The sequence below is a fragment of the Triticum urartu genome, chromosome 2 (assembly GCF_003073215.2).
Source record: "Triticum urartu cultivar G1812 chromosome 2, Tu2.1, whole genome shotgun sequence".
Lineage (NCBI taxonomy): Eukaryota > Viridiplantae > Streptophyta > Magnoliopsida > Poales > Poaceae > Triticum > Triticum urartu.
In genome coordinates this window covers 382,995,943-383,023,497 of record NC_053023.1, presented here as the reverse complement: position 1 = coordinate 383,023,497, position 27,555 = coordinate 382,995,943, and the positions used below count along the sequence as shown (strand labels likewise).

The window sequence follows — 27,555 nt, the reverse complement described above, 5'->3', positions numbered from 1 at the left end:
GAGAGATCAACATGAGTAGCAAAGGATTCACAAAAAGAAGCTACTATCTCAGAGTCAAGTCCATATTTAGTGCTAAATTCACGAAAAGCATCGGTATCCATAAAAGATTTAACACAATCAAACTTAGGTATTATACCTGACTCCTTACCTTCGTCGAGATCCCAATCTTCAGAGTTGCGTTTAATTCTTTCCAATAAATCCCATTTGAATTAAATAGTCTTCATCATAAAAGAGCCAGTACAAGAAGTATCGAGCATGGAGAGATTATCGAGAGAAAGTCGGGCATAAAATTTTTGAATAATAATTTTGAAAGCACAAGTGCTCCCTGGGTGATTTTGGTAATTAATGTCAACATATCTCTTGTTGGACTAATGCTTTCATCTAGTATGTTTCAGATAAGTTCAACGATGGAGTGGCATGGACTAGAGGATGTGGAACCCTTTCGAGATGATAAGGACAAAGGATTGGCTCAAGCTCAAAGATCAGGACTCTACATTTTACTTTTAGTGATCCAAGATCATATTGAGTCTGTAGGAAAAGCCAATACTATTAAAAGGGGATGAGGTGTTGCTTAATGAGTTACTTGCTCAAAATGCTTAGTGATATGCTCCAAAAACCCTCAACTACTTTCTCATATCCACATATGTCCCAAACCAAAAGTCAAACTCGTCCCCACCGAAATCTTCTATCCGACACCACCGTGTTCACTTGACATAGCCACTGCCAAAAACCCTAGTCACTTCGGTCTCACCGAGATGGGATTGCAAACTCTCTGTTTCCCTTCGTAACGTTTCGGTCTAACCGAGATGAGCGATCGGTCCCACCAACATTGCAATGCAAACTCTTTGTTTCCCTTTCGTAACGTTTCGGTCTAACCGAGATGAGCGAATCGTTCCCCCCGAGTTTGCTTAACCAACTCTCTGTTTGCCTATTACCAAAATCGGTCCCACCGAGTTTGTGTAATCGGTCTCACCGAGATTACGTTATGCCCTAACCCTAATGGAATCGGTCCCACCGAGTTGACATGTCGGTCCCACCGAAATGCCCAACGGTCACATTATGAACCAAATCGGTTTGACCGAGTCTTATGATTCGGTCCCATCGAGTTTGGTGATTTGTGTGTAACGGTTAGATTTTGTGTGGAGGCTATATATACCCCTCCACCCACTCTTTATTCATGGAGAGAGCCATCAGAATATGCCTACACTTCCAACACACATTTTCTGAGAGAGAACCACCTACACTTGTGTTGAGGTCAAGATATTCCATTCCAATCACATAAATCTTGATCTCTAGCCTTTCCCAAGTTGCTTTCCACTCAAATCATCTTTCTACCAGATCCAATCCCTTGAGAGAGAGTTGAGTGTTGGGGAGACTGTCATTTGAAGCACAAGAGCAAGGAGTTCATTATCAACACACCATCTATTACCTTTGGAGAGTGGTGTCTCCTAGATTGGTTAGGTGTCACTTGGGAGCCTCTGTCAAGATTGTGGAGTTGAACCAAGGAGTTTGTACGGGCAAGGAGATCGCCTACTTCGTGAAGATCTACCCTAGTGTGGCAAGACCTTCGTGGGCGATGGCCATGGTGGGATAGACAAGGTTGCTTCTTCGTGGACCCTTCATGGGTGGAGCCCTCCGTGGACTCGCGCAACCGTTACCCTTCATGGGTTGAAGTCTCTATCAACGTGGATGTACGATAGCACCACCTATCGGAACCACGCCAAAAATCTCCGTGTCTCCAATTGCGTTTGCACACTCCAATCCCATCCCTTTACATTCTTGCAACTTGCATGATTTACCTTCCGCTACTCATATACTCTTATCATGCTTGCTTGATATGTATTGTAAATGTTTGAACTTGTGCTAAAACTCCACTTCAACTCAAAGAATTTAAAAACTGTAACTTTTCTTGCTAAGAGTCTATTCACCCCCCTCTAGACACCTCTTCTCGATCCTTTCAATTGGTATAAGAGCTTTGAGCTCCATTGCTTTGGTTTAAACACCTTTGGAGGAAGATGGATGAGTCTACGTTGGGGAGTCTTAGACGTAGAGTGCCTATTCTTGATGGAGAGTACTTTCATGAGTGAAAAAATGAGATGCTTGAGATTTTCAATGAATATCATTTGACCAAGTACATTACTACTCCTTGTGCTTGCATTGTTGATCCCTTGCATCCCACACCCGATGAAGATCTTGACATGATTCGCAAGCTTAGAACTGTTAATCTTATTACTAGAGGTTTGCCTAGAAATTTGCTTGGTTGCTTGCCTACTCTTGATTGTGCCTACACCATATGGAGATTCCTTGAGGAACATTTTCCAAATTATTCCTTGAAAAACTTAGATGAGGTTCTTCATAAGTCTATTGCCTTGAGTAAGATGAGTTCCAATCATCCCAAATTTGGTGATTGTTTATTTGAGATTACAAATCTTACGAGCACCATAGGAGATGTTGGAATCATTAGCAATCTCATTTCCGAAGTCATTAGAATTCATAGAGATGAACATTGTTACGGTCATAATTCTAATGAATCACTCTCTCTAGGAATTGATACACCACATGACGATGTTGAACATGGATACTACGATGAGGATGATGATAGTGACTATGATCTTGATGATGCAATGAGACACTTTGGTCTTATGGCTAATCTTCGCGGCTACATGGTCGGAGGAAAGGATAGGGTTCTTGATAGTGGGTGTACCGACCATATGACCAGAGACAAAGATATGTTTCGTGAGCTTGCTGAAAACAATGGCCCTCAAAAGTATGTCACTTTCGGTGATAACTCAAAGGGTAAGGTGGTTGGCATTGGTAAGGTGGCCATCTCAGATGATAGGTCCATACAAAATGTTATGCTCATTGAATCTCTTGGCTACAATTTACTTTCCGTATCTAGACTTGCTGACTTTGGTTTCAATGTCCTGTTTACTGAAGTAGATTGCCAAGTGTTTCCTAGAGATAATCATAAAATGGTCTTTATCGGTACACGTAGAGGTGATCTTTACATTGTTGATTTCACTAAAAAGGCTCAACCTAGAACTTTCCTAATTGCTAAATCCTCGAAAGGTTGGTTGTGGCTTAGAAGGTTAGGTCATGTGGGCATGCGAAATCTTGATAAGCTTATCAAAGGTGATCATATCCTTGGAGTAAAAGATGTCATATTTGACAAGGATAGACTTTGTAGTGCTTGTCAAGAAGGAAAACAAGTTGGAGGAAGCCACCCCGTGAAGAACATTATGACCACGAGAAGACCGCTCGAGCTACTTCATATGGATCTTTTTGGTCCCAATGGCTACAAGAGTCTCGGTGGTAACTCATTCGGTCTAGTTATAGTTGATGATTTTTCAAGATTTATGTGGGTGTTCTTTCTTGATGATAAATCGCAGGTCCAAAAGATCTTCAAGAATTTCTCTAGGAAGGACCAAAATCAATTTGAAGTGAAGATCAAGAAGGTTCGCAGCAGCAACAGAACGGAGTTCAAGAACGCAAATGTGGATACCTTTCTTGACTAAGAAGGGATTTCACATGAGTTCTCAGCTACGTACACGCCTCAACAAAATGGAGTTGTTGAGAGGAAGAACCGAACTCTTATTGAGATGGCGAGGATGATGCTTGATGAGTACAAGACTCCAAAGCACTTTTGGGTGGAAGCCGTTGAGACAGCTTGTCATGCAACAAATCGCTTATATCTTCACAAGCTACTCGGCAAGACGACATACGAGCTCCTCACCGGTAACAAACCCCAAGTTGGATACTTTCAAGTATTTGGCTCAAAGTGTTACATTCTTGACAAGCATCGTCATTCTAAATTTGCTCCTAAATCTCACTAAGGTTTCCTACTTGGCTATGGCTCAAACTCTCACACTTACGTGTCTACAACAATTTCACCCGAAAGGTTGAAGAGACGGTAGATGTGAAGTTTGATTAATCTAACGGCTCGTAAGTAGAGCAATTGCCAATTGATGTAGGAGATAAAGATCCTTCGGAAGCAATCGAAGACTTGTCTATTGGCAAGATCCATCCAACGGAGGTGAAGGAGAGTACCTCATCCGTCCAAGTGGAAGCTTCTACTTCACGACAAGGTGAACCAAGAGTCGACATGGAAGCATCCACGAGTGGGACACACCAAGATGATGAAAACGAGGAAGTACACCAAGATGAACCTCATCAACCTTCCTCTCCACCACGACAAGGAAATGACAACGTCAATAATGAAGAAGGACAAGATGATGAAGAAGATGTTCCACCCCAAGCAAAACAAAAGCTCTCACGAGTTCAAGCAAGAGTTGCTTGAGACCATCCCGTCGAGCAAATCTACAATGATATCCAAACCAGGAGAATCACTCGCTCTAAATCTCGTTTGGCTAATTTTTGTGAACATTATTCATTCATCTCTAGTATTGAACCTATGAAGGTTGAAGAAGCATTGGAAGATCCGGATTGGATAAATGCCATGCATGAAGAGCTAGACAACTTTGAGGGAAATCAAGAGTGGACATTGGTCGAGAAGCCCGACAACAACCACAACATCATTGGTACCAAATGGGTGTTTCACAACAAGCAAGACGAAGATGGTCAAGTCGTCCGCAACAAAGCTCGTCTCGTCGCCCAAGGCTACACTCAAGTCGAAGGTATGGACTATGGTGAGACATATGCCCCTGTTGCTGGACTTGAGTCCATCCGCATCTTGCTTGACTATGCTAATCACCATGATATCACTTTATACCAAATGGACATTAAAAGTGATTTTCTAAATGGTGAAATTGAGGAGGAATTTTATGTTAAACAACCTCCCGGCTTTGTCAATCCTAAGAAACCCGATCATGTTTACAAACTTCACAAAGCTCTTTATGGTCTTAAACAAGCTCCTAGAGCGTGGTACAAATGCTTGACCAAGTTCCTTATTGATAAAGGCTTTGAGATTGGAAAACTAGATTACACTCTTTTTACTAAAAGGCTTAACGGTGAATTGTTTGTGTGCCAAATTTATGTTGATGATATCATATTTGGTTTGACTAACCCTCATTTTAGTGAAAAATTCGGGAAGCTAATGTCGGAGAAGTTTGAGATGTCTATGATGAGTGAACTCAAGTTCTTTCTTGGTTTGAAAATCAAGCAACAAAGTACACCAAGGACTTATTCAAGAAGTTCAACATGCAAGAAAGCAAAGGTATGAAAACTCCCATGCCAACTAGTGGACATCTTGATTTGACCAAGGATGACTAATTGGTTGACCAAAAGGTTTACCGATCTATGATTGGTTCATTGTTATATCTATGTGCCTCCCGTCCCGATATTATGCTAAGTGTGTGCATGTGTGCACGATATCAAGCGGCCCCCAAAGAATGTCATCTTAAGGCTGTGAAAAGGATAGTGAGATACTTGATACATACACCAAATTTTGGCATTTGGTATCCTAAGGGGTCCTCTTTTGATCTTGTTGGCTATTCCGACTCGGACTATGCTGGAGACAAGGTTGATATAAAGTCCGCTTCGGGTACTTGTCAATTTCTTGGTAGATCTCTTGTATCTTGGTCCTCCAAGAAACAAAACTCGGTATCCTTATCCACTGCCGACGCGGAATACATTGCCACCGGTTCATGTTGTGCTCAATTACTTTGGATGACCCAAACTCTTAAATATTATGGGATCAATGTGAAACATGTTCCATTGCTTTTTGACAATGAAAGTGCTATTAATATTGCTCACAACCCCGTGCAACATTCTCGAACTAAGCTTATTGAAGTTCATCATCATGTCATTCGAGATCATGTTGCTAAAGGGGACATTGATCTTAAACATGTTCGTACCGATAAGAAATTGGCGGATATATTCACCAAACCGCTTGATGAGAAAGTCTTTTGCCGTTTGAGAGGTGAATTGAACATCATTGATGCTTCAAATTTGGAGTAGGAACTCCATTTGGATACATGCAAGGCATGAATCTATGACTAATCCTTGATACTTATTATGATGATATTCATATGTCTTGGATATACTTGCACCCTTGCATGCTATCTAACCCTTGTAGGTACTTGGATGAATCTAAATCTATGAGATTCCAACTCACTCACATCTTGAGCAATCTCTACATCACCAAGTCTCTACACAATGGTGGTTGATGACGAAGAAGCATGAAACCCCTCAACATATCCTTGACAAATTCTATGTATCAAATTTCATGATTGTCATTTTGGATACACAAGTGCTCTTCCTTGCAAAGCTAACTCATCTAGGTAGATGAACTCAACTCCAAGTGGTGCTCCCAACCATTCTTGCGCTACATCAACCTTGAGCACCCCACGCAAGTTGAACTACATGATCAAGATCAACACCACCACCCAAGGTATGTCATTCCATCTTGGAGAAGCTTTACCTCAAGTCATAGGTCAAAGCAACTCAACAAGATGAGCATACATCAAATGCTTAAACGAAAAATGGTAACCCCATTTTGATCTTAAATGATGAGTATGACTTATGATCAAGTGTTCTCACTTGACTACTCAGTCAAAATACTCTAACATACGCGACTTTGTCACCGCCCAATTCTAGTTGAAGTTCTTTAAGTGTTTTTCTTGAGTTTTTGCATTTGCAAACTTCATCTAGATTTTCTTTTTCGTTCTTTTTGTTCTGTATTCCCTGCATCCAATTCATTGCAAATCCTTCAATCAATTCATTACAAATCTTTGTGAGATCTTACTTGCCTAGTGAGTTGAGGTGACAAGTGTTCTCTCTGTGCTGAACTCGGTCATACCGATTTGTTGCTTTTGGTCACACCGAACCAATTCGGTGCCACCGAAGACTACACCTCGGTATCACCGATTTCACTGCAGACAAGACAATTTGCCATATGTTTCTGTAGTTTTATTCCAGCTCCACTCGGTGATTCTTGTCCTCTACCAGTATCACAATCTATATTGTTGAACATATGTACATGTACATAGGTCTGGGTTTCGTATGACGCACCTGTAGTGTCTCTCTCCCTCTATATTTACTCGTATCTTGGGAGACAAGACACCGGTCACACCCTTTGTATATATATATATAGGGCTGGACTATTCTGTTACCGGTACTAGAATATTATTCTGTTACCCTCGCCCCCTATAAGGCGCGACGCGTCCACGACCGACCCAGCCCCAATCCGACTCGCTTCCTACCGCCGGAGGCAGCCGGAGCGAGGGAGCCCGCGGCGCCGTGATTGGCCGGCGACGGATCCGCCGCCGCCTCCTTGTTCCTTCTGTCGCCGGATCCATTGTCGGGGTCATCATCCCCGCCTCCTGCCTCCCTCCATCACCGGATCCATCGTCAGGGTCGTGATCCCCGCCTCCTGTCTTGCTCCGCCACAGGATCCATCGACAGGGCCGTGATCCCCGCCTCCTGCCTCCCTCCGTCGCCGGATCCATCGTCGGAGCCGTCATCCCCGCCTCCTGCGTCCCTCCGTCACCGGGTCTCCTTCTTCGGGGCAGTTATCCCCGCAAGGTGCTTCCTCTACAAACCTCTTCGCCAGACGTCCACCACAAGCAGGTGCTGCGTCAATGGTGCCGCCTCGCAAGAACATGCCAGTAAGACGCCCACGAGAGGTAGAAGAAGAAGACAGTACACTGGAGGTAATGTCTGCTCCCCACGTTTGTGTCACTCCATCAGTTCGTCAGTCCTGCTATGAAGAAGAACCTGATGGTACATTGCAAATGCTAGCATCAGTTCATTGACACCCCTGCCACTTGATGCACGATTAGGATGTCGAGGTTACTGTCAGTGTATCTAATATGCTATCTTCAATTCAAGTTAAAAAAACACATATGCGTCAGTCCAGGTATAGTGACAAGGTTCAGCTACCACTGAGAGTTGTATGTTGTTATTCCTAAGAGTACAAGTCATGTAATTGCGTCAGTTCGAACGAGTAACAAAACTATTACCAAAAAAATATAAAATTGCTACACAATAAGTTCAATGATACATAAGCTAGCAGTACTTGTAATGTATATGCATTGATGCACGATTAGGATGTTGAGGTTACTGTCAGTGCATCTAATATGCTATCTTCAGTTCAAGTTAGAAAAAGCACATATGCGTCAGTCCAGGTAGATAGTGACGAGAGAGTGCCACAGTTACACAGTAAGTTCAATGATACATAAACTAGGAGTACTTCTAGTGTAGTTGCATAAGTTACAGAAGAACAAAGGAGAAGTCATGCATGAGTTCAATGTCCAGTTTACAAAACAGTGCTAAAAAACAGTACATCAGTACATCCGTGTTTGAACATGAACGTTCATCAGTTCGACTGAAAACGAGACCAGATTAATCCCAAAAACTGTTGAATGTTGTTTGCAGAAGCATGCAAGGCGGCGCACGCAGCAAGCATTTCATGAGCAAAACAGATATGGGGCACCACCTGGTTGGGTAACACCAGAAATACCGCTTGGATATTTCAACAGTACAGGCAGATTTGAAGATACACCGCAATCATCAGAAGCATGGACAGGTCCTTCTATACAGCAAACAACAATGTCTGGGAATGCAAGCTTTGCCGCTACCGGGTTGCAACTAGGCCAACAATATCACCAACAACAAATGTTTTCCTTCCCCAGCGCATGCAAAAAGCCAAGGACAAGAAGGCTTCCACCAGTCGCTCCGTCAACATCAATCATCCGTGCTGCAAAAGCAGTTGCGACGGGAAGACCATGGCAAAAAGACAGAAATTTTGGCCACTCTAGCAAGTTCAAAAGTACAAGATATGAGCCATATAGACAGGAGCAACATCACAATGAATCTAAGGAGAGACGTCCGTACAACGAGAGACGGAGATCTTCGTCATCGTTGCTCCCTCCAAGAGATGCATTGCTGCATGTGCCAAGGGTGACACCACCGGCGCCCATAAACTAGGGAGAACAACAAGCACCAGAGGCAGCGCAGAGCTATACACATGTAAGTATCCATATAGAAAAAAATACAAGCACAGTCCATACCATGGTGCTGTGACCACCCCATCTAACATTTTTGTTTTGTCACTATTGTGTGCAGCCACCTGACATTGAAGCTTATGTTCTGCCAAGGCTAGAGATGAGGTTTGAAACTTTCGAAGAAACTAAGAACTTCTACAACGTATATGCGAAGCACGCTGGTTTTGCTGTCAGGGAAGGCCCCAAGTTTAAGACCAGAGCCTACCTTTATTGCACGTGCCATGGAGTTTATGAATCAAAGGTGTCTGAAGCAAATAGACAGTGTAACAAGACGACATCCAGAACTAACTGCGGGGCTAAAATGAGGCTTAAGAAGGAAAAGGATGGAACATTTGTCGTAAAAGAGATAGTTTGGGAACACAACCACATGCTACAGCTCACCGCAGAAATGCTTGTGTTCTTGCACTCCCACAAAAACTTTGACAAAACAATCTTGGAGTACGTCAAGTACCTGCAGTTCAAAGGCATTGAACACGCGCAAATCATGAGCATTCTGGGTGGTGATGACCCTGGTAGCTACTTCCTCGAAATGAATGCCAAAGACCTGATTAACCTGTAAGTACAAACTTGTTCTCCTCCCATAAACCGCCTACGTCTTTTTTCCTCTATCAGTACAAACATATCAAGCAACGCATGACCTGACGCCAGTTCAACATGCATTTTTCAATGAACTTTTTATATGCAGGAAAGCAAAGAATTCAAGGATTGATGATGTGGATGATGTCCTAAAGACTGTCAACTTCTTTAGGGAGATGAAAGCTATAAACAGGGAATTCTTCTGTGACATGCAACTCGATGAGTCCGACAGACTTAAGAACATATTCTGGGCGAACGCAAGCTGCCGAGGAGCATATCAGGACTTCGGGGACTGCGTAACGTTTGACACAACATACAAGACCAACAAGTACCATATGCCACTTGGGGTGTTTGTCGGAACTAACAACCACTTACAGACTACATTCTTTGGTTTTGCCCTGATAAGAGATGAGGATGCAGATTCATTCAAGTGGCTGTTCAGGACATTTTTAAGGTGCATGAGAAGGAAGGCTCCTACATGCATTCTCATAGGTACAACCGCTAAAACCACCCCCAACCACCACCCCCCTACCAAAAAAGAAAAGGAAAATAACACAGTAAAAATGTTGTGTCAGTTGTATTGGTATATATGCACAACCATCTGCTGACCACTCCGAGTCTATTTTCTCATTACCAGACCAGTGCCAGGCAATGGCTTTGGCGATCGCAGATGTTTTCAAGAACACTGTACATAAGCTATGCCGCTGGCACATTATGAAGAAGTACAGGGAACACCTCGCGTACCTGTATTTCCTGCACGAGGACCTTAAGGATGAATTCACATCAATTCTCAACTGGCCCCTCATGCCAACTGAGTTTGATGATGCCTGGAAAACACTCATGGATAAGTACAACCTCCACGATGATGCCACACTGGTGGGCATGTGGAACGAGCGTGAGAAATGGATATCAACCTACTTCAAAGAAATTTTCTGCGCCAAAATGACATCCACACAGCGAAGTGAGAGCATGAACTATGTGCTCAAGAAGAACTACGTAAATGAGAGACATAACCTACACCGGTTTGTCAGCCAGGTAAACTCCTGCGTCAAAACCAGGAGGCAGACAGAGAACCAGGAGACAATGGGTAACCGGGTATAGCTCTATCACTTGTCGTAAGACAAAAAATTACATGCTTACTAAAGTAAAAACTTTATTAGAAGTTTTTCCTGTGAGAAAACTAACAATTTGGTCATCATTCTTGCATCTGCAGAAGGAACAAAACACGCTGACCTTCTATGGGTTTGACACCCAGATGGCAAAGCTGTACACGCGAGCTGTGTACAGCGAGATCAGAGATAGGCTAAAACTGAGCACTCTCTTCACGGCGACAGAGACGGAAGAGCCCACAAAGTGCCTAGTGCGCTACAACCACCCGCAAAAACTATCTGTGTGGGCTCAGCACACGTTCCAGGTGGTTGCAGACCCCGTGGGAGAAACATATGAGTGCGAGTGCAGGCTATGGGACCACATAGGTGAGGACTACAAAAAAGATGTTACATACTGTGCTACTTTTTTTGCAAAGTTTTTGTTCGAATGAAATGACAAAAAACATGCACCTCTTCCAAAAACAAATACAGGTCTTTTCTGCGTGCATGTCCTGTGCATGATGCAGACAATTAAGGCTGAAAGCGTTCTAGAGAAATACATACTCAGGAGATACACCAAACGCCCGAACATCCAGCCAACATTTGACAGAAATGGCTTGAGGACAGTAGCGTCAAACAAGGCATCCCAATACTGCATTGAAAGCTCACTGCTGACGCTGAACATGAGGGTGCACAGAAAAAGCTTGAGAAGCCAAGAGCAAATGGCAAGGACGCGGGTCGTCATGGACAAACTTGAACAAGAACTCGACGCCATGCATTCTGCTAAAAATGGAGGTGTCGCGGACAATGAAGCCATTGAGCAGGATATTGCTACAATGTTGTCCGAGATGAACCATATGGGAGCTATTGACCCGTTTGAGAACAAGGAAGAGGAGCAGCAGCAACCGGAGCTTGCCCGTGTGCACACTCAAGAGCACCGACAAACTCACATGCGAGATCATGAGCTTGATGGTGCTGTAGGCGAACGACATGACAATAGCACATCCTACCAGCAGCGGCAGGAAAGGGTGATTAAACCCCCAATATTCTCAAACACAAAGGGGAGGAAGAGCAAGACGCAAGCAGCGAAAGCTGTGAAAGCAGTAGCCAAAAAGCCACCACGCCCCATCAAGCGCGTGGAATTTGGCCCGGACAGCAAACCCCTCGGGGTAAGGGCATGCGGATTCTGCAACGTCGTGAGCAACCATAACTAGCGCACATGCCCACTCCGCACAGATGTCACTGTCAACAAGAACAAGCAGATTGGAGCCACCCGGCTTTCTACCAATGGAGACAACACACGTAATAGCTACACTTGCCGCAAGTGTGGTGGAACTGACGGACATAATGCCCGCACGTGCAAAGTGGGCAAGGAGGTCAGTGGAGCTGAACATAAACATGGCAAGGTACAGAGTTCCAAGCAATCAAATGAAGACGATGAAGAAGAAGAGTTTGATGAGAATGACGGCCAATCAGACGAAGACAATGAAGATGACAGTGTCGGGGGCGAGGAAACTGAAACTGACGATGAAGCTGCCAAGGCTCAACCTGGAAAGAGCGCCGGCAAGGCACAACATTTGGGGACAGTTAGGAGAAGCTCAAGACACAACAATACATAGTGGTTATCCTGCTGCGTCAACTAAAAAATAACCTTGTAGTCTTAGTTGAATCAGCACACAATGAGGAAGCATTTCACAAAACACTGTCTTTTACCAAAACTTATTTAGCTTTATCGTCAATTTCTCGATCAGAACTAAAGTTATTTTTTAGTTTCTGATTTGTGTCCGCTGGAGCAGTGACATTATTATGTAAACCATTTGATAATCATTTTGAATGCAGTCACAAAATATGTTTGAAAAAACTTATCTGGATATATCCGACGCAAAAGGCTACTGTGAACCAGTAACTCAGGAAAAAAATATGTCAAGGAAAATTTTGAACTCTTGTAGCATATCAGTACTGATAACTCTCAGTCGTCAGTACAAGGCAGAGTACACATCAGTACTGATATAATTTCTGATTTGTGCCCGCTGAAGCAGTGACATTATTATTTAAACCATTTGATAATCCTTTTGAATGCAGTCAAAAATAAAATTGAAAAAACTTATCTTGATATATCTGACGCAAAACGCTACTGTCAACCAGTAACTCAGCAAAAAAATGTCAAGGAAAAATTTAAACTCTTGTATTACATCCGTACTGATAACTCTCAGTCGGCAGTACAAAAGGCATAGTAATAACAAACACACCAGTGAACGACTGAAAAAAATCGTTTTGAAAAAACAAAGCTATGCCTGCTCCTACCAGTCCCAATTCAGAAAGACCATCAGTACATAAAAATAATTACCTCAAGCAAAATGCGAATATAATACATCCTGTACTGGTGAAAATCTAATTTATCTGTAAAAAATACTCACAGGTTATCTTGATATAAACAATCCTTTAAAAAATACGAAAATTGTTTTAAAAAAACATTAGCACAACACATAGTATCGCTGGTATTTGGTACGTTCAATTACACTTCAGTCACCAGTCCGAGTACGATAGTAGAGGAGTTCAGACCTTCACCAACACCGACGCTGACACGTGCAAGTGGGATAAGCAGCTGATAAGTACAACTTGACTATACGAATCGGTGCCACAGTAAAATGCCATCGTCACAACCGCAGAGACGTGCAAGTGGGGTTTTGCAGGTCATAAGTACAGCTTGACAAGACTAGTCAGTTCAACAGTAAAAACCATTTAACTTGGACGGTTAGTTCTTCCACGCCACCACCCACGCCACCCACTGGGCGGTTGCCACGACGAAGTGCAAACTGCGACCCCCATGACCACTACACACACGCCCCCGACGAACCGCCTCCCATACACCACCGTCGGCGCACTGAAAAAAATACCCCATTGTCTTCCATCTCTCCCTCGTTCCCACAAACCACCATTGCCTCTTCCATTTCCACTGCACACAAACCTCCAGCGTCTCTCTCCAAAGCCCACAGTCGCCGGAGGAAGGCCATGGCGGAGGAACCGTCCGCCAAGCGTCATCATGCCGAGACATCGGACGAGAGGAGCAACCTCGTCGACATTAACGTCCCCGGCGAGAAGCGCGACTACACCAGAACGCTCAAAGGGGTTGAGCTCCACGGCAAGGAGACGCTGGAGATCGTCTGCACCAGCGAACCAGACAAGGCCGACGAGGTGATCTCCAGGCTCTAGAGGAAGCTTGGCGGCAGGATTCATAGGATCATCGGCATTGGTGTGCACTACACCAACAAAGATGAACCTCCCCAGATGGCGGCAGTCCTGCAGTTGTGCGTCGACGAACTCTGCTTGGTGTACCACATCGCAGCGGCCACAAAATGGTGAGCAATCCTACTCATTATCCCTGCATATGGTTTATCTGTTTTATTAGTACTGTATCCTGAAAATTTAATCACACTTGTTTCCCAACTAGATGTACTAGTGTGGTTTGTGAAAAGTGGATGCACTACTGCATTTTCTCAAGTAGATATACTATAAATGTATTTTTGAACCTGATACACTGGATTACTATTTGGAAAATCTTGCGGAAGATTAAATTCTGAAGTTGATCGACTAGTGTAGTTTCTAGAGTTGATACAATAGAGTAGTCTATGTACTCGATGTATTAAAAAAGATATTTCTGAACTTGATGTAGTGAAGTATTTTCTGAATTTGATGTAATGTTATTTTCGTAAGAAAATAAACTAAGGACTTGGTGAAGCACTGCTTCTGTGTTATCCTATTTCAACAAAAGTAGACTAAACTAGTACCAATGCGGAACATACAACATTGACTGAAACTATGTATAATCCAAGAAGAAGAATAACATGATGTACTTAATTTAATTTCAGAACTTTCTTTACTAGTTTTTGAAGTACATTCATCCATTGTTTATCCTACATAAACAACTACTTCATGGATTCATCACTTGTAAAACAAAACAAAAATGGATAATTCAAACATCAAAGTAATGCTAATATTCAAAATGTCTCTGCCCTTGCAGGCCCAAGCGCCTGACCGACATGCTGCAGCATGACAAGTTGTTCACATTTGCCGGTTTCAGCATTGAAAGCGACAAAGAGAAGCTGAAGTTGTCCGGTATGGAGATCAACCCCAACAAGTTCATCGACATTCAGCGCAAGTGGAGAGTTCCATACACCGGAAAAGAGTACGACTCCTTGACTGATGTTGCAGCCAGCGTCATCCACCCATTCTACAAAGGCATGAAGAACAAGATCAACACGTAGGAAGACTACGAACTGTGGGGGACAAGCGAGCTGCCAGACAACCTCATCGAGTACGCAGGAGTAGATGCGTACGCCGCGTATAAGTCATGGTTCATGATCGACTACATCACAGATGGTTCGGAATTTGCGAAAGAGCGGGAGGCTAACAACTTCTACGACCACCCCTATTGCCCCTTTACGGGATGAAGATACATCAGAGCCTGCCTTCGTTTTACTTCCGCTTGTGCTTGCCTTTTATCTTGTTGTTTCAAATTAGTAGTTTGCTCTTGTTGGGTTGAACCAGTATGATTATGTCGTGCTTGTCATGTTTGAACAAGTTTAGTTATGTCATCAAGTACAATGTTTTGCTTATCTCATTATATAAGTTTGGTTTGGTAGCTTCGTATGTTGTTAATCCATCATTTCAAAATTGAAAAAGTAGCTTCTGAATGGAACGTTGTCGTTGCTCTAAAGTACTAGTTACGATGCAACTAATCACACAACGTTGTTCCATGTCAGTACAACTCAGTACACTTGATCGGACATTACATACTTACTACAATAAAAAGTACAAAGAAGCATCAGTCCATAAGCGCTACTATGAATGCACTATCAGTACAACTCAGTCTACACGCAAGTACCATAGTTCTGAAAATGACACCAGAAGACACTTGAGAATAATCACAAAAACAAACACAAAAAAGAAGGCAAAAAACTCAAATGAAAAAGATTACACTCACACAAAACTGACAAGAACTAGAACAAAAAGTATGAGTCCAAGTTACTGGAGGAGTCAAGTACTAGATTCAAACAAAACAAAAAAATTGACCGCCCAAGGTCAGGAGCAGGCCCTGACAATGCTAGATACTTGAACTCGAGCCCGTGGGCGAATCCCTAGTAATCCGCACAACGCAGGACCCATCGACTAGGGCCCACAGGTCAAGAGAGAGAGCGAGCGCCGTGTATAAGCACTCAGGTAAGTGTTCAGAGGAGTTCGACTGGTGAGCATCGGCTGCGCTTATAAACAGGTTCGGAGCTCCCTCGACTAGCGAGGTGGGACTAAACCCAGAGCGCACGCGCACGACGCACTGCACAGGCGCGCGAACGAGCTATCTAGGCCGGAAAACGTCCCAATAGCCTCTACATCATCAACAAAACACCCCACCAAATAAGCCCAGCTATACAAACCAGAGGGCGGGACAAAGAAATATAAACCACAAGAAAAATGTTTGTCAATTAACCTCTACAAGAAAAAAGGAAAAAAATATGATACAAAAACAATGAACCTCTAAAAAGAACAAAACTTAATAGCCTTTCTGTTAAATGTACATAATTAAAAAAAACATAATTCAATATTACTTTCAAGTTCAACTACTAAAACTAAAAAAGTTCAAAACATATAATGTTTGTCAATTATGCTAAAATTCTTATTTATATAAAAACTGACAAGTTCAACTACTAAAACTAAAAAAGTTCAAAAAACATATAATGTTTGTCAATTATGCTAAAAATCTTACTTATATAAAAACTGACAAGTTCAACTACTAAAAATCTAAAAGTTCAAACATATAATGTTTGTCAATTATGCTAAATTTCTTATTTATATAAAAACTGACAAGTTCAACTACTAAAATTCAAAAGGTTCAAATAGAATTTATTTGTCAATTCTGCTAAATTTATTATTTATATATAATCTGTCCACACCACAACGAACGATCTGCTCGTAAAATAATCTCAAACCCCCACCCCCAACCTAAGTTATAAAAAAAATCAGTTCAAACATATATACAACATCAGTACTAAAACAGCAGGATCAGTCAGGCCACTCGCACCACTGTGACATCAAATTTCAAACCCATGCGCTGTTTGAAATTACAATTCAGTTCACACAGTACTAAAACATAAGTGCAGTAAAAATGAGAATACAAAAACTATAAAGGCCTAACTTAGGTTTGTACAGATGAAAATAAAATAAGTACAAGTTTTGAGCAACAACTCCCACGGCACTGAAAAAATGTTTTGACATACACTAGTGTATAAAGGCTTCAATAGAAAAACAATACTTAAACATCCACACGGAAAAACATCACAGATCCATACGTCACCTAAACAGTGCAAAATGCCATCCTCACAACCATAGAGACGTGCAAGTGGGATTTAGCAGATCGTAAGTACAGCTTGACAAGACTAATCAGTGCACCAGTAAAAACATTTGTCTTGGACGGTTAGTTCTTCCAGGCCACCACCCGCGCCACCCACTGGGCGGTTGCCACGACGAAGTGCAAACAGCAACCCCCACGACCACTACACACATGCCCCCGACGAACCGCCTCCCACACACCACCATTGGCGCACTGCAAAAAAAACCCATTGTCTTCCATCTCTCCCTCGTTCCCACATAGCACCATTGCCGCTTCCATTTCCACTGCACACAAACCTCCAGCGGCTCTCTCCAAAGCCCACAGTCACCGGAGGAAGGCCATGGCGGAGGAACCGTCCGCCAAGCGTCATCATGCCAAGACATCAGACAAGAGGAGCAACCTCGTCGACATTAACGTCGACGGCGAGAAGCGTGAGTACACCAGAACGCTCAAAGGGGTTGAGCTCCATGGCAAGGAGACGCTGGAGATAGTCTGCACCAGCGAACCAGACAAGGCCGACGAGATGATGAGCAGGCTCAGGATGAAGGGTGGCGGCTTGTATCCGAGCTTCATCGGAGTTGATGTGGAGTACACCGACGAGGAAAAACCTCCACAGATGGCGGCAGTCCTGCAGTTGTGCGTCGAGGAACTCTGCTTGGTGTACCACATCGTAGCAGCCACAAAATGGTAACCCATACTACTGTTCATTCATCTGTTGTACCAGTACTAGTCACTAAAAACTTAATTAAAAATTGTTTCCCAACTAGATGAACTACTATAGTCTATGAAGTGGATACACGATTACATGTTTATCAAGTTAAATGCATTTCTGAAACTGTAAAGTGGATTGTTTCACCAGATTAGCATCTGAAAAAAAGTTTATAGCATTCTGAACTTTATGCACCAAATTAATTTCTGAACTTGATGAACTAGCATAGATTCTGATCTTGATGCACTAGTATAGTTTATAGAATTGATGTATTAAAAGATCTTTGGTGAAGTGGTATAGGTCCATATCTTGATGCACATGTTTCTCAAACTAATTTTTGAACTTGATATAGAATTAATGCACAAAGATGTATCAAGCACTGGTATAGGTCTTTTATTCAAAAAAAAAGAAAACTAAACTTGAATCAAGCAGCGCATCTATCATTGACTCTGGTAAAATGATTCTCTAATTTGGTGAAGCATTTGGTAAAGCAAAGAAGATAGCAAAAAAGAAAAAATAACACGGTGTAGTTGAATTTAATTTCAGGACTTTGTGTACTAGTTTCTGAACTACATTCATGCATGACTCATAATATATAAGCATCTACCTAATGGATTATCATTTGTAAAACAAAAAAAGCAGAAGAATTAAATCCTCAAAAAAGAAGACTAATCTATAAATGTGTGTCTCCCCCTTTGCAGGCCCAAGCGCCTCAAAGACTTCCTGCGGGAGGAGAAATTGTACACATTTGTTGGTTTCAACATTGGAGGTGACAAGCGGATGCTGCAGGAGTCTGGTTTGGAAATCAACCCCAACAACTTCATCGACAAGCAACGCAAGTGGAAAGATCCAAAGACCAGAAAATACTACGACTCCTTGGCCGATGTTGCAGGCGGCGTCATTCACCCATTCTACGAAGGCATGAAGAAGAAGATGAACAGGGCAGACCACAAACTATGGGGGAACAGCCCGCTGCCAGACAACCTCATCACGTACGCAGGAATAGATGCGTATGCAACATACAAGTCATGGAAGACAATCGACAACATCGTGACAGGTTGGAATATTTCAAAAGAGCAGGAGGCTGACCCCTACTACCACTGCAACTTCGCGGATGAAGATGCATGAAAGTCTGCATTTGTTATGTTGAACCAGCTACCTTATGATGTGTGTGTCCTTAGTATTGTTGTTTCAGATTATTGTTTGCTTTCGTTATGTTGAACCAGCTACCTTATGCTATGTGTGTTAGGGTTTGAACAAGTTTGCCTATGTCTATCAAGTACATCGTTTGCTTATGTCGTCCAACAAGTTTGCTAGCTTCCTATTTTGTTCATCCATCATTTGAAGTTGACGTAGGTTGAAGTTGAAACTTGATGGCTGCCATGCAGCACTAGTCATGGAGAAAAAAATAACACATGAATATTTTCGCAAAAACAAAAAAAGTGGCAGACTAACTAAGGACAAAAGCAAATAGTAGCCTTCGACGCTCAGTACAGCTTAGACATGAACGGTAGTACTATCATGCTAAAAAAATCAGTTTTTAGTTTCAGACGAACACTAAAAAGACTAAGTTTCAGCCGAAACTATCCGCAGAATCTTCTGAATCATTGCAAGTACAACTAGCAAGACACATGCAGTACAAAACACATACCACTGCAAATTCATCTTCTGAATCAACTTCAATATCATCTTCTTCAAATGCAGAATCTTCAGCTTCAACACGAGCACGCTTCTTCACACCTTTGTTCACTTTTGCAGGATGAACTTTACGCTTCTTATTTTCTTTCAACAAAGACTGCTCTTGAAGAGGAGACGAAGAAGGCTTCTTATTTGTCAAACCTCGTGGACTCCGACGAACAGAGGAGCCACCAAGTTTGCTTGGACCAATTTTCACAGCAAAACTATCTACATCAGCTTTGCTATTACCAGGTTGGGAAACAGCTTTCACACGTGGACTACGCCTCTATGTGCCATCAGGATTTCGATCTGACATCTTCCTCTTCAAAACAGCTTTCTTCTCCTTAACTCCATCACGATCAAACACTTGCGTCAAACGAGTTTGCATCAAGTTTGTCTTCACAGGCATGTCACTTCCATGAGATCCGACATGAACAGTTGAAAAACCCGCGTCACCACCTTCGTCGCCTACACATTTAGGATCTTGAGCAACATCAACATCACTTTCTGGCACACAGGCAGCCTTTTGACGTTGTTCCAATTCCTTTCTCTTCTGGAATTCATACTTCTTCTTTCTTATCCTTTCATCCTCGAGCTGTAACTGCATAGGAACATCCTCAGCTTGGGTAACAGGCTTAGTGCCATCAACACTTTGAGACTAAGTAACAGACAACTGCAAGGTGCCATCACCATCATCAACGTTAAGTGAATACATTCCATCATTAATATCTTTAACAACATCAGCAATGTCCTCTGGAACACCATGGCTGTCATTAACTGCATAAACCAATAGCATAACCATGCACATAAAAAATTAAAACACAATTAACATTGCAGACACAAAAGATAAATAAAGCGCATTGCATCAGACACAAAACAAAACGGAACAACTGATGTAACTAAGCATATATATGTATTAAAGGCTGATAAAAATAGAGCAAATATAAGGGAAACACCAGCAACATTCGCAAGTTCTTCTAGAGGATTTGGTGTCTCAAAAATAACATTCACAAGATCTTGAAAGCGTTCTGATTTCTCAGAATCAAGAGGCACCGACACTCCAACATCTGCAACAACATCATAATTAGCAAAAAAAGTACAAGAACAATCAATCAGTTCAACTATGTGAACACTACAAGTTCACCGAATAAAACAAATATGAACCCACCACTTGCAGAACAAACTTCAGAAAACACAACTCTTTCAACACCATACTAGTTCTTCATTGACTACTACAACCTACTCAAATGCCAGGACATCAGTTCAAAATACACATGGTGATAAGTACTACATCCTGTCTGCACGTTGCATCAACTGCCAAAACCATACACGCCATACAATCCAGGACAAAATTAACACATATCAAAATACATACAACTTATAAAGTCGATAAGACAACAACTGTACAACATAAAAACCAGATCTATTAAAACATCATCCAAAATACAGGGAAAATCACCTGCATTCAATTTGTCCGGACTGGATGATGTACCCATTGAGATCTACAGTCCTAAAATCGACCGAACCAGATCTGCAAGACACATGAACAAAAATTAGGGATTTGAACTATTTCAGAAACGAAGCACGCCATACAAAAGCAAAACTCTTACCAGCAAACACAAAATCTACCACGCAATCCAGTATCACTGCCGCCAAACGCTCGTTCAACAGCAAAGGAACCCTAGCGAGTGCAGCCTGGGACAGCAAAGAGAGCAAGAGATTAGAAATAGAGAGGAAATCTGAACATAAGAGGACGCAAGAAAAGTCAATGGCAGAGCAAAAAGAACAAAAAAGAGCACCCGGACCTCCACCCCTGGGGTTGAGCCCTCCGGCCGACGCTCCCGCGGCGAAATAGGAGTAACAACTCCCGCTCCGAGAAGAGAAGAAGAGGGGAACGAAGACGGAATCGATTTGGGAACGCGAGAGGAGCGGAACGGGGAAGATAGGAGGTTAAAAGGTGAGTGGGAGGGTTAAAAGATGACTGGGAGAAAACGGACGCCTAAAGCCCACAACCGTCTAAAGTACAAATAATAACTCATAACAGTACAAAAACATTTATCAAAAAAGTACAAATGAAAAAACAATTCATAACGGTGATGTTTTTCCCCTAAAAAATAAAGATAAGATAATGGGGGAAGTCATGTTACGGACTCGCCTCCGCATGCGACGCCGCGGCACGCCACGTTGTCGCCTGCTACGGCTCGTTCCTGGCTCGGCCTCGCCGGGATGGGGGAGGGGGGGCCCGACCCCCCTCCCCCCCGGCTCGGCCTCGCGCTAACGCGGCAGTGCGCTCGTTTGATAGGCGCAGTGCAGTTATTCTGTTTCCCCCCACCCCACCCCACGCACCCACACCCCTAAGATAGATAATGGGGCAAAGTCCATACAAGGAAGATGTGTCAGTACAACTATGCCCCTCGGTACGGTTCGGTGCGGGGGCAAGTCATGTTTCCCCCACGCACCCACACCCCTAAAGATAGAAACCGCGGTTATTCTGTTTCCCCACGCACCCACACCCCTAAGATAAGATAATGGGGCAAGTCATGTTACGAACTCGCCTCCGCATGCGACGCCGCGGCACACCGCGTCGTCGCCTGCTACGGCTCGTTCCTGGCTCGGCCTCGCCGGGATGGGGGAGGGGGGGCCCGACCCCCCTCCCCCCCGGCTCGGCCTCGCGCTAACGCGGCAGTGCGCTCGTTTGACAGGCGCAGTGCGGTTATTCTGTTTCCCCCCACCCCACCCCACGCACCCACACCCCTAAGATAGATAATGGGGCAAAGTCCATACAAGGAAGATGTGTCAGTACAACTATGCCCCTCGGTACGGTTCGGTGCGGGGGCAAGTCATGCCACAGTACTATATTCAAACAAACAAAAAAAAGAAAAAGAAAAAATTGACAGCACAAGGACAAAAAAGTACCAGTCCAAGTTACTGGTGTAGTCAAGTACTAGATCCAAAAAAACAAAAAAAATTGACTGCCCAAGGACAGGCGCAGGCCCTGACAATGCTAGATACTTGAACTCGAGCCCTTGGGCGAATCCCTAGTAATCCGCATACCCGCAGGGCCTGCCGTCCAGGGCCCACATGTCAAGAGAGAGAGAGCGAGCGCCGTGTATAAGTGCTCAGGTAAGTGTTCAGAGGAGTTTGACTGGTGAGCGTCGGCTGCGTTTATAAACAAGTCTAGAGCCCCCTCGACTAGCGAGGTGGGACTAAACACATAGCTCACACGCACGCTGTGCTGCACAGCCGCGTGAGAGAAGCTATCCGGGCCGAATACAACGACCCAGGCCGATGGCCCAACAAAGTACTTCGCCCCATTACAAAAATCCAGTAGATCACGCATGACAAAAAATAAAAAATGAAAATAATTTTAAAAAAACTCACAAGAAAAATCAGTTAATAAACAAAAATATTGTGAAAAAGTTCAAACACATCTTAATGGTAAGAAGTAAAAAATATATATATATATAAGACTGTAAATAAAAATTTCTGAAACGAATTTACAAAAAAGTTCAACTACTACAATTCATAAGGTTCAAGTACAAAAATAAAAAGAAAGTAATGTGCAGCGAAGATTAAATTTTTTTATTTTATAAAATACCAAAACTATCATTATTCATCTATAAAAAAGAAAAAAACGTGCTCCAAAATTCATGTAAAAAAGTAAGAAAAAAATATTATGCAACAAACAAATTTGATTGGTAATTGACACCCTAAAATAGAGAAGTACTATCATTAACAGAATGTAAGTTCAGCAAACTGAATAACAAAAAAGGGTTCTAAAAAAATCATCAGCATATAGCACCATCTCCGAGATATGAACATGAAAAATATACCAGCCAAAACAAAGGATGTTCATCAGTTCAACTATAGAAAATGTTCCAGTACTAATATTAAGAATGTATAAATAAAACACTTATAATTGAGCAGAACAATAGGAAAAACATTACATAACTAGTTCCATACCATTCTGATAAAACCATACAATTCAACCATCTCACATGCAAAATGTTTTAAAAGAAAAAATACTGCAACATAATCAACCATACACAAATCTCAAAGCCGGCGTCATTTGCCACATTTAAACCTACATCACATAAATTCTGAACGTCAGAGAGTCGTCTTCTCTCAAGAACATAACCATAACCACATCACCATCCTCAAATCCAGACTCAGCCGCAAACTCCTTCCACCCAGTACTTAGGTTGATGCAACCATCAAGGTCGATGTGGTAGGCAACATCCATCAACTGATACCCATTCTTGTCTGAAGTCTCCATCTTCAGAACACCGGAACTAGGAGCAACAATCCTGATCCTGGGTGACATTTTCTGCAAATGGACATGGGAGTATAAAACAAAATGAACACCTGACATAACTGAATTTTTACACAGATATAGGAATGATTTGCATAACAAACTAAAATGGAAAAAATCTGAACCAAAACAATAACACAAAACTAACTAGACATGTGAACTGACTAAACTAAAAAATATACATATCAATACACCTACAGTAAAAATATCTATTCATAAACAAATCAGGGATTATACAAAAAATGGTTTAAATACTGTTAAGTAATGAACAAATACACACAGAAATCCCTACTGTTAAAATCCAACAAAACCAAATTAAAAAATATAGACAAGCTATTCATAAGACAAAACTGCAGATCCAGTCCATGGGTTTCGAACAGAAACCAACAAGAAAGTAGAAAACAAAATGAATAGAAACACATACCCATGATTCCTTCAAGTCACCATCCGTCAGGCGACAAACATAGGGTGTACGAAACCCATGGTTGCCGTACAGCAAACAAGAAAGTTGCCCACGCCGCTGAGTCTGAGTGAGCTCCAAACCAGACTCGTACACACAGCCGTCAGCTATGCGCGCCATCTTTACCAGGCATCCGCATGAACAATCCTCCATCGAACACACAGGAACAGAGACAAAGGCAACGAAGAGAAGAGAGAGGAACCTAGATCTGATTCTGGAAGAATGAATAAAAGGGAGGGGGAAGACTTGGCCACACACCACACATAGATGGATAACGTTTATAGTCAGGGACACTCGCAGATTATAAAAATAATAAATAGGCAGATGGGCAGCCAGCTGGTAGGAAATAGTTATTACACAAGCCATCCAACATTTGACCGCAAATCAGTTCAACTTCAGAAAACCAAGCAGTTCAAAGGTGCACATGTCGAACATATGCAGACAAAACAACACATTCAGAGACAAAAACAAAGTTGAATTCATTTAGTCATTCGAACATCTGCTCCCTCACAACAAAAATCTTAAAAACATAATATTCACTACTTCAGTCATAATGATCAAAGAAACGACGCCATTTTGCCCTGGTGGATGGATGTGGAGCCATGGCTGCTCTCGCCCTAGCCCAACTAATGATCTGAAAATGGTTCCTTCCCCCGCCCTCTGGGAAAAGAAGCTCCAATTCATTGGAGTTGCAAGTATCCATCACCTCACGCGCAAGTCGTCTGTTGAACTCTGCCTCCAGTTCCTCCTCGGTAGCACGTCGCGCCATCTGCCTGCGCCTGCGCCTCCTCCTCCTCTGCTCTGCTACTGTAGCCCTAACATCTATGGCGTCCCCCTCCTCCTCTGTAACCTCTCCCAGCTTAGGATCCATCTCCCTTTTCTTTGGTTGCAGCTCGTAGAATGAAACTGACAGAGGGCTCGGACTTTATAATCAAAGTGCAGAGCCATCGGTGCGGCTCCCATGTCAACACACAGTAACAAAACTTTGACACGGCAGCAGTCCAACTACACATACGGGCATCAATTCAAAACAACACTGAAAAACACGCAACTTAATTACACAGTTTGACCAGATTACCCGAAATCGCAGCTTACAGTCAGCCGCCATACACAACCTCCGCCAACGACAAAACAACATGGGAATCCGGGGTAGAAACAACTCAAAAAAGCAAAATTGACAATGCAAATCTTTTCATACAGTCCTTATATCTCTCCCTGCAACACCAGTTCGAAAGTAAAACAACAGAAAAAGAAGAACAGATTTCCATGGCGGGCGTGGAAAACGACCAAGAACACAAAAACTAGTAATCATAAATTACAGATGAAAAAAAATCTCAAAAAACTATAACATACCGATAATTCTCACATCAAAAACGACAAACACGATGTAAATTGAGGCCCACGAACACCACAGTAAACACTGACGCCCAAAATCACGTCCGCCGCCAAAATGCCCATGCCGTCACCTCCGGTGACTACAGATGGCAAAACTCATCCAGCTGAGCGCGCAGACGTGCGGAACACCTTACATGTCTCCTCTAGCAATGAATGGCCCGCAGCATCGCGCCGGGGAACGACCGGAAGCTCCATCTTGCATCCCCTGTTTCCGTCCGTCGTGCACATAGGAAGATCAGTTCTTGTTGAAAAACACGTCACTCCAAACTGTGAACCACGTCAGTTCAAAAAGGGTAACAGAATAATATTCTGTTACGCGTAACAGAATAGCCCAGATGTATATATATATATGTGTGTGTGTGTGTGTGTGTGTGTGTGTGTGCCTAGTGCACGATCAATCAATTATGGATGCACCAAATCATTATCTACATGGTATCTATCGCAAGTCGATCTCCCCGCTTTCGCTAACCCTAGCCCTAGCCGCCGCCGCCTCGGGCCGCCACCGCAATCTGCCGCCGCCGCCGCCGCTGCTACCCACCTCCCTGCCGCGCCGCCCTCCCGCTGCGCCACCTTCTCCACCCCGCCGCGCCGCCCGATCCACCCCACCGCGCCGCCTTCCTGTCACGCCGCCCCCTTCCCACCGCTTCGTCGCCATGTCGTCCAATGCCTCCACCTACTCCAACCCCTTTGCCGTCGACCCTGTGGAAATCCACGACATCAACGTCCATGCACGTGTTCCCGTCATTCTCGATGCCTCCAACTCCACGTACTTCGCGTGGAAGACGTACTTCACGCTGCTCTTCCGCGAGAACAACCTTGTGGATCACGTGGATGGCGCCGTTGACTCCCGTGCCATGGTGGATGATGCTGAGTGGACCGCGATCGACACCACCACCATCCGATGGTTCTTCACCACCATCTCCAAGGACCTGTTCCACATGGTCGTGAGCGCCGGCGCCGACGCCCGTGCCTTGTGGGTCAAGCTGAACGGCCTCTTCACCGACCACAAGCTTCAGCACCACGTTTTTTTGCAGGAGGAATTTTTTGACTGTCACTAGGATGAACAGTCCATTGATGACTATTGCCGCCGCCTGAAGACGTTGGCGGATGAGCTCTGCGACATTGGCGCCAAGGTTGATGACGACCTCCTCCTCAGCACGCTCACCGCCGGCCTCAACGAGGACTTTGGCAACGCTGCCTCCAACCTCACCTTGATGCCGGAGCCCTCCTTCCCCAAGTTTGTGGCGTACTTGCGGTTGGAGGAGCGCCAGATGAAGGGGGGTAAAGAAGCGCGTGCAGCATCACGCCCTCACTGCCGGCACCTCCCATGGCGCCCCACCACCGACCGCCCCACCAATGCCGCGCCAACAGCCGCCACCCCCCGCCCCTCCGGGGTACTTCCCCCTGCCGCCCGTGCCCCCCGCCCCTCCCGCTGCCCCCAGCAGCCCGGTGGCGGGTGCCACGGCAATCGCCACGGGGACGGCCGCAAGTAGCAACAGGCGCCGGGGGGGGGGGGGGGGGGCTCGCCAGCAACAGCAGCAGGTCAACCCTCCGTGGACGTACGGCACCAACCTGTGGATCGGCGTTGTCCACGCGTACTCGATGTCGGTCCCTTAGGCTCCCGCTCCGGGCATCCTTGGGCCTCGTCCAGTGAGCCATCAGGCCCTCTTCGCCGCGCAGAATGCCACTCCCTATAGAGGCTACGGTGTCGTGCCTCAGCCCGCGCTCGCCTATGGGGCCGCCGCCGCGCCGTCCTTCGGCACCGTAGCCGCGCCCGCCTTCGGCTCCGCCCCCGCGCCGGCCTATGGAGGATTTTACCCTCCTCAGGTGCCGCCGCGATGGGACCCGGCCCTTCTCGCCGCCCTGCACTCCGCCCCGTCACCGAGTTCCTATGGTGGCGGTGGTGACTGGTACATGGACTCGAGCGCCACCACTCACATGACTTCTCATCCCGGTAACCTCACGTCTGCCACTCCTGTTCATACTCCCA

At 44.0% G+C, this 27,555-nt stretch overlaps 1 protein-coding gene across 1 annotated transcript; it reads left to right on the top strand.

The window, feature by feature from the left end:
- Positions 1–13,904: 13,904 nt before the first annotated feature.
- On the top strand, positions 13,905–14,892 carry LOC125536844. The gene is made up of 2 exons (XM_048700128.1): positions 13,905–13,986; positions 14,649–14,892. The coding sequence occupies exons 1-2, from the start codon at positions 13,916–13,918 to the stop codon at positions 14,890–14,892; spliced, it is 315 nt and encodes a 104-aa protein (XP_048556085.1). The 5' UTR covers positions 13,905–13,915.
- Positions 14,893–27,555: the final 12,663 nt, after the last annotated feature.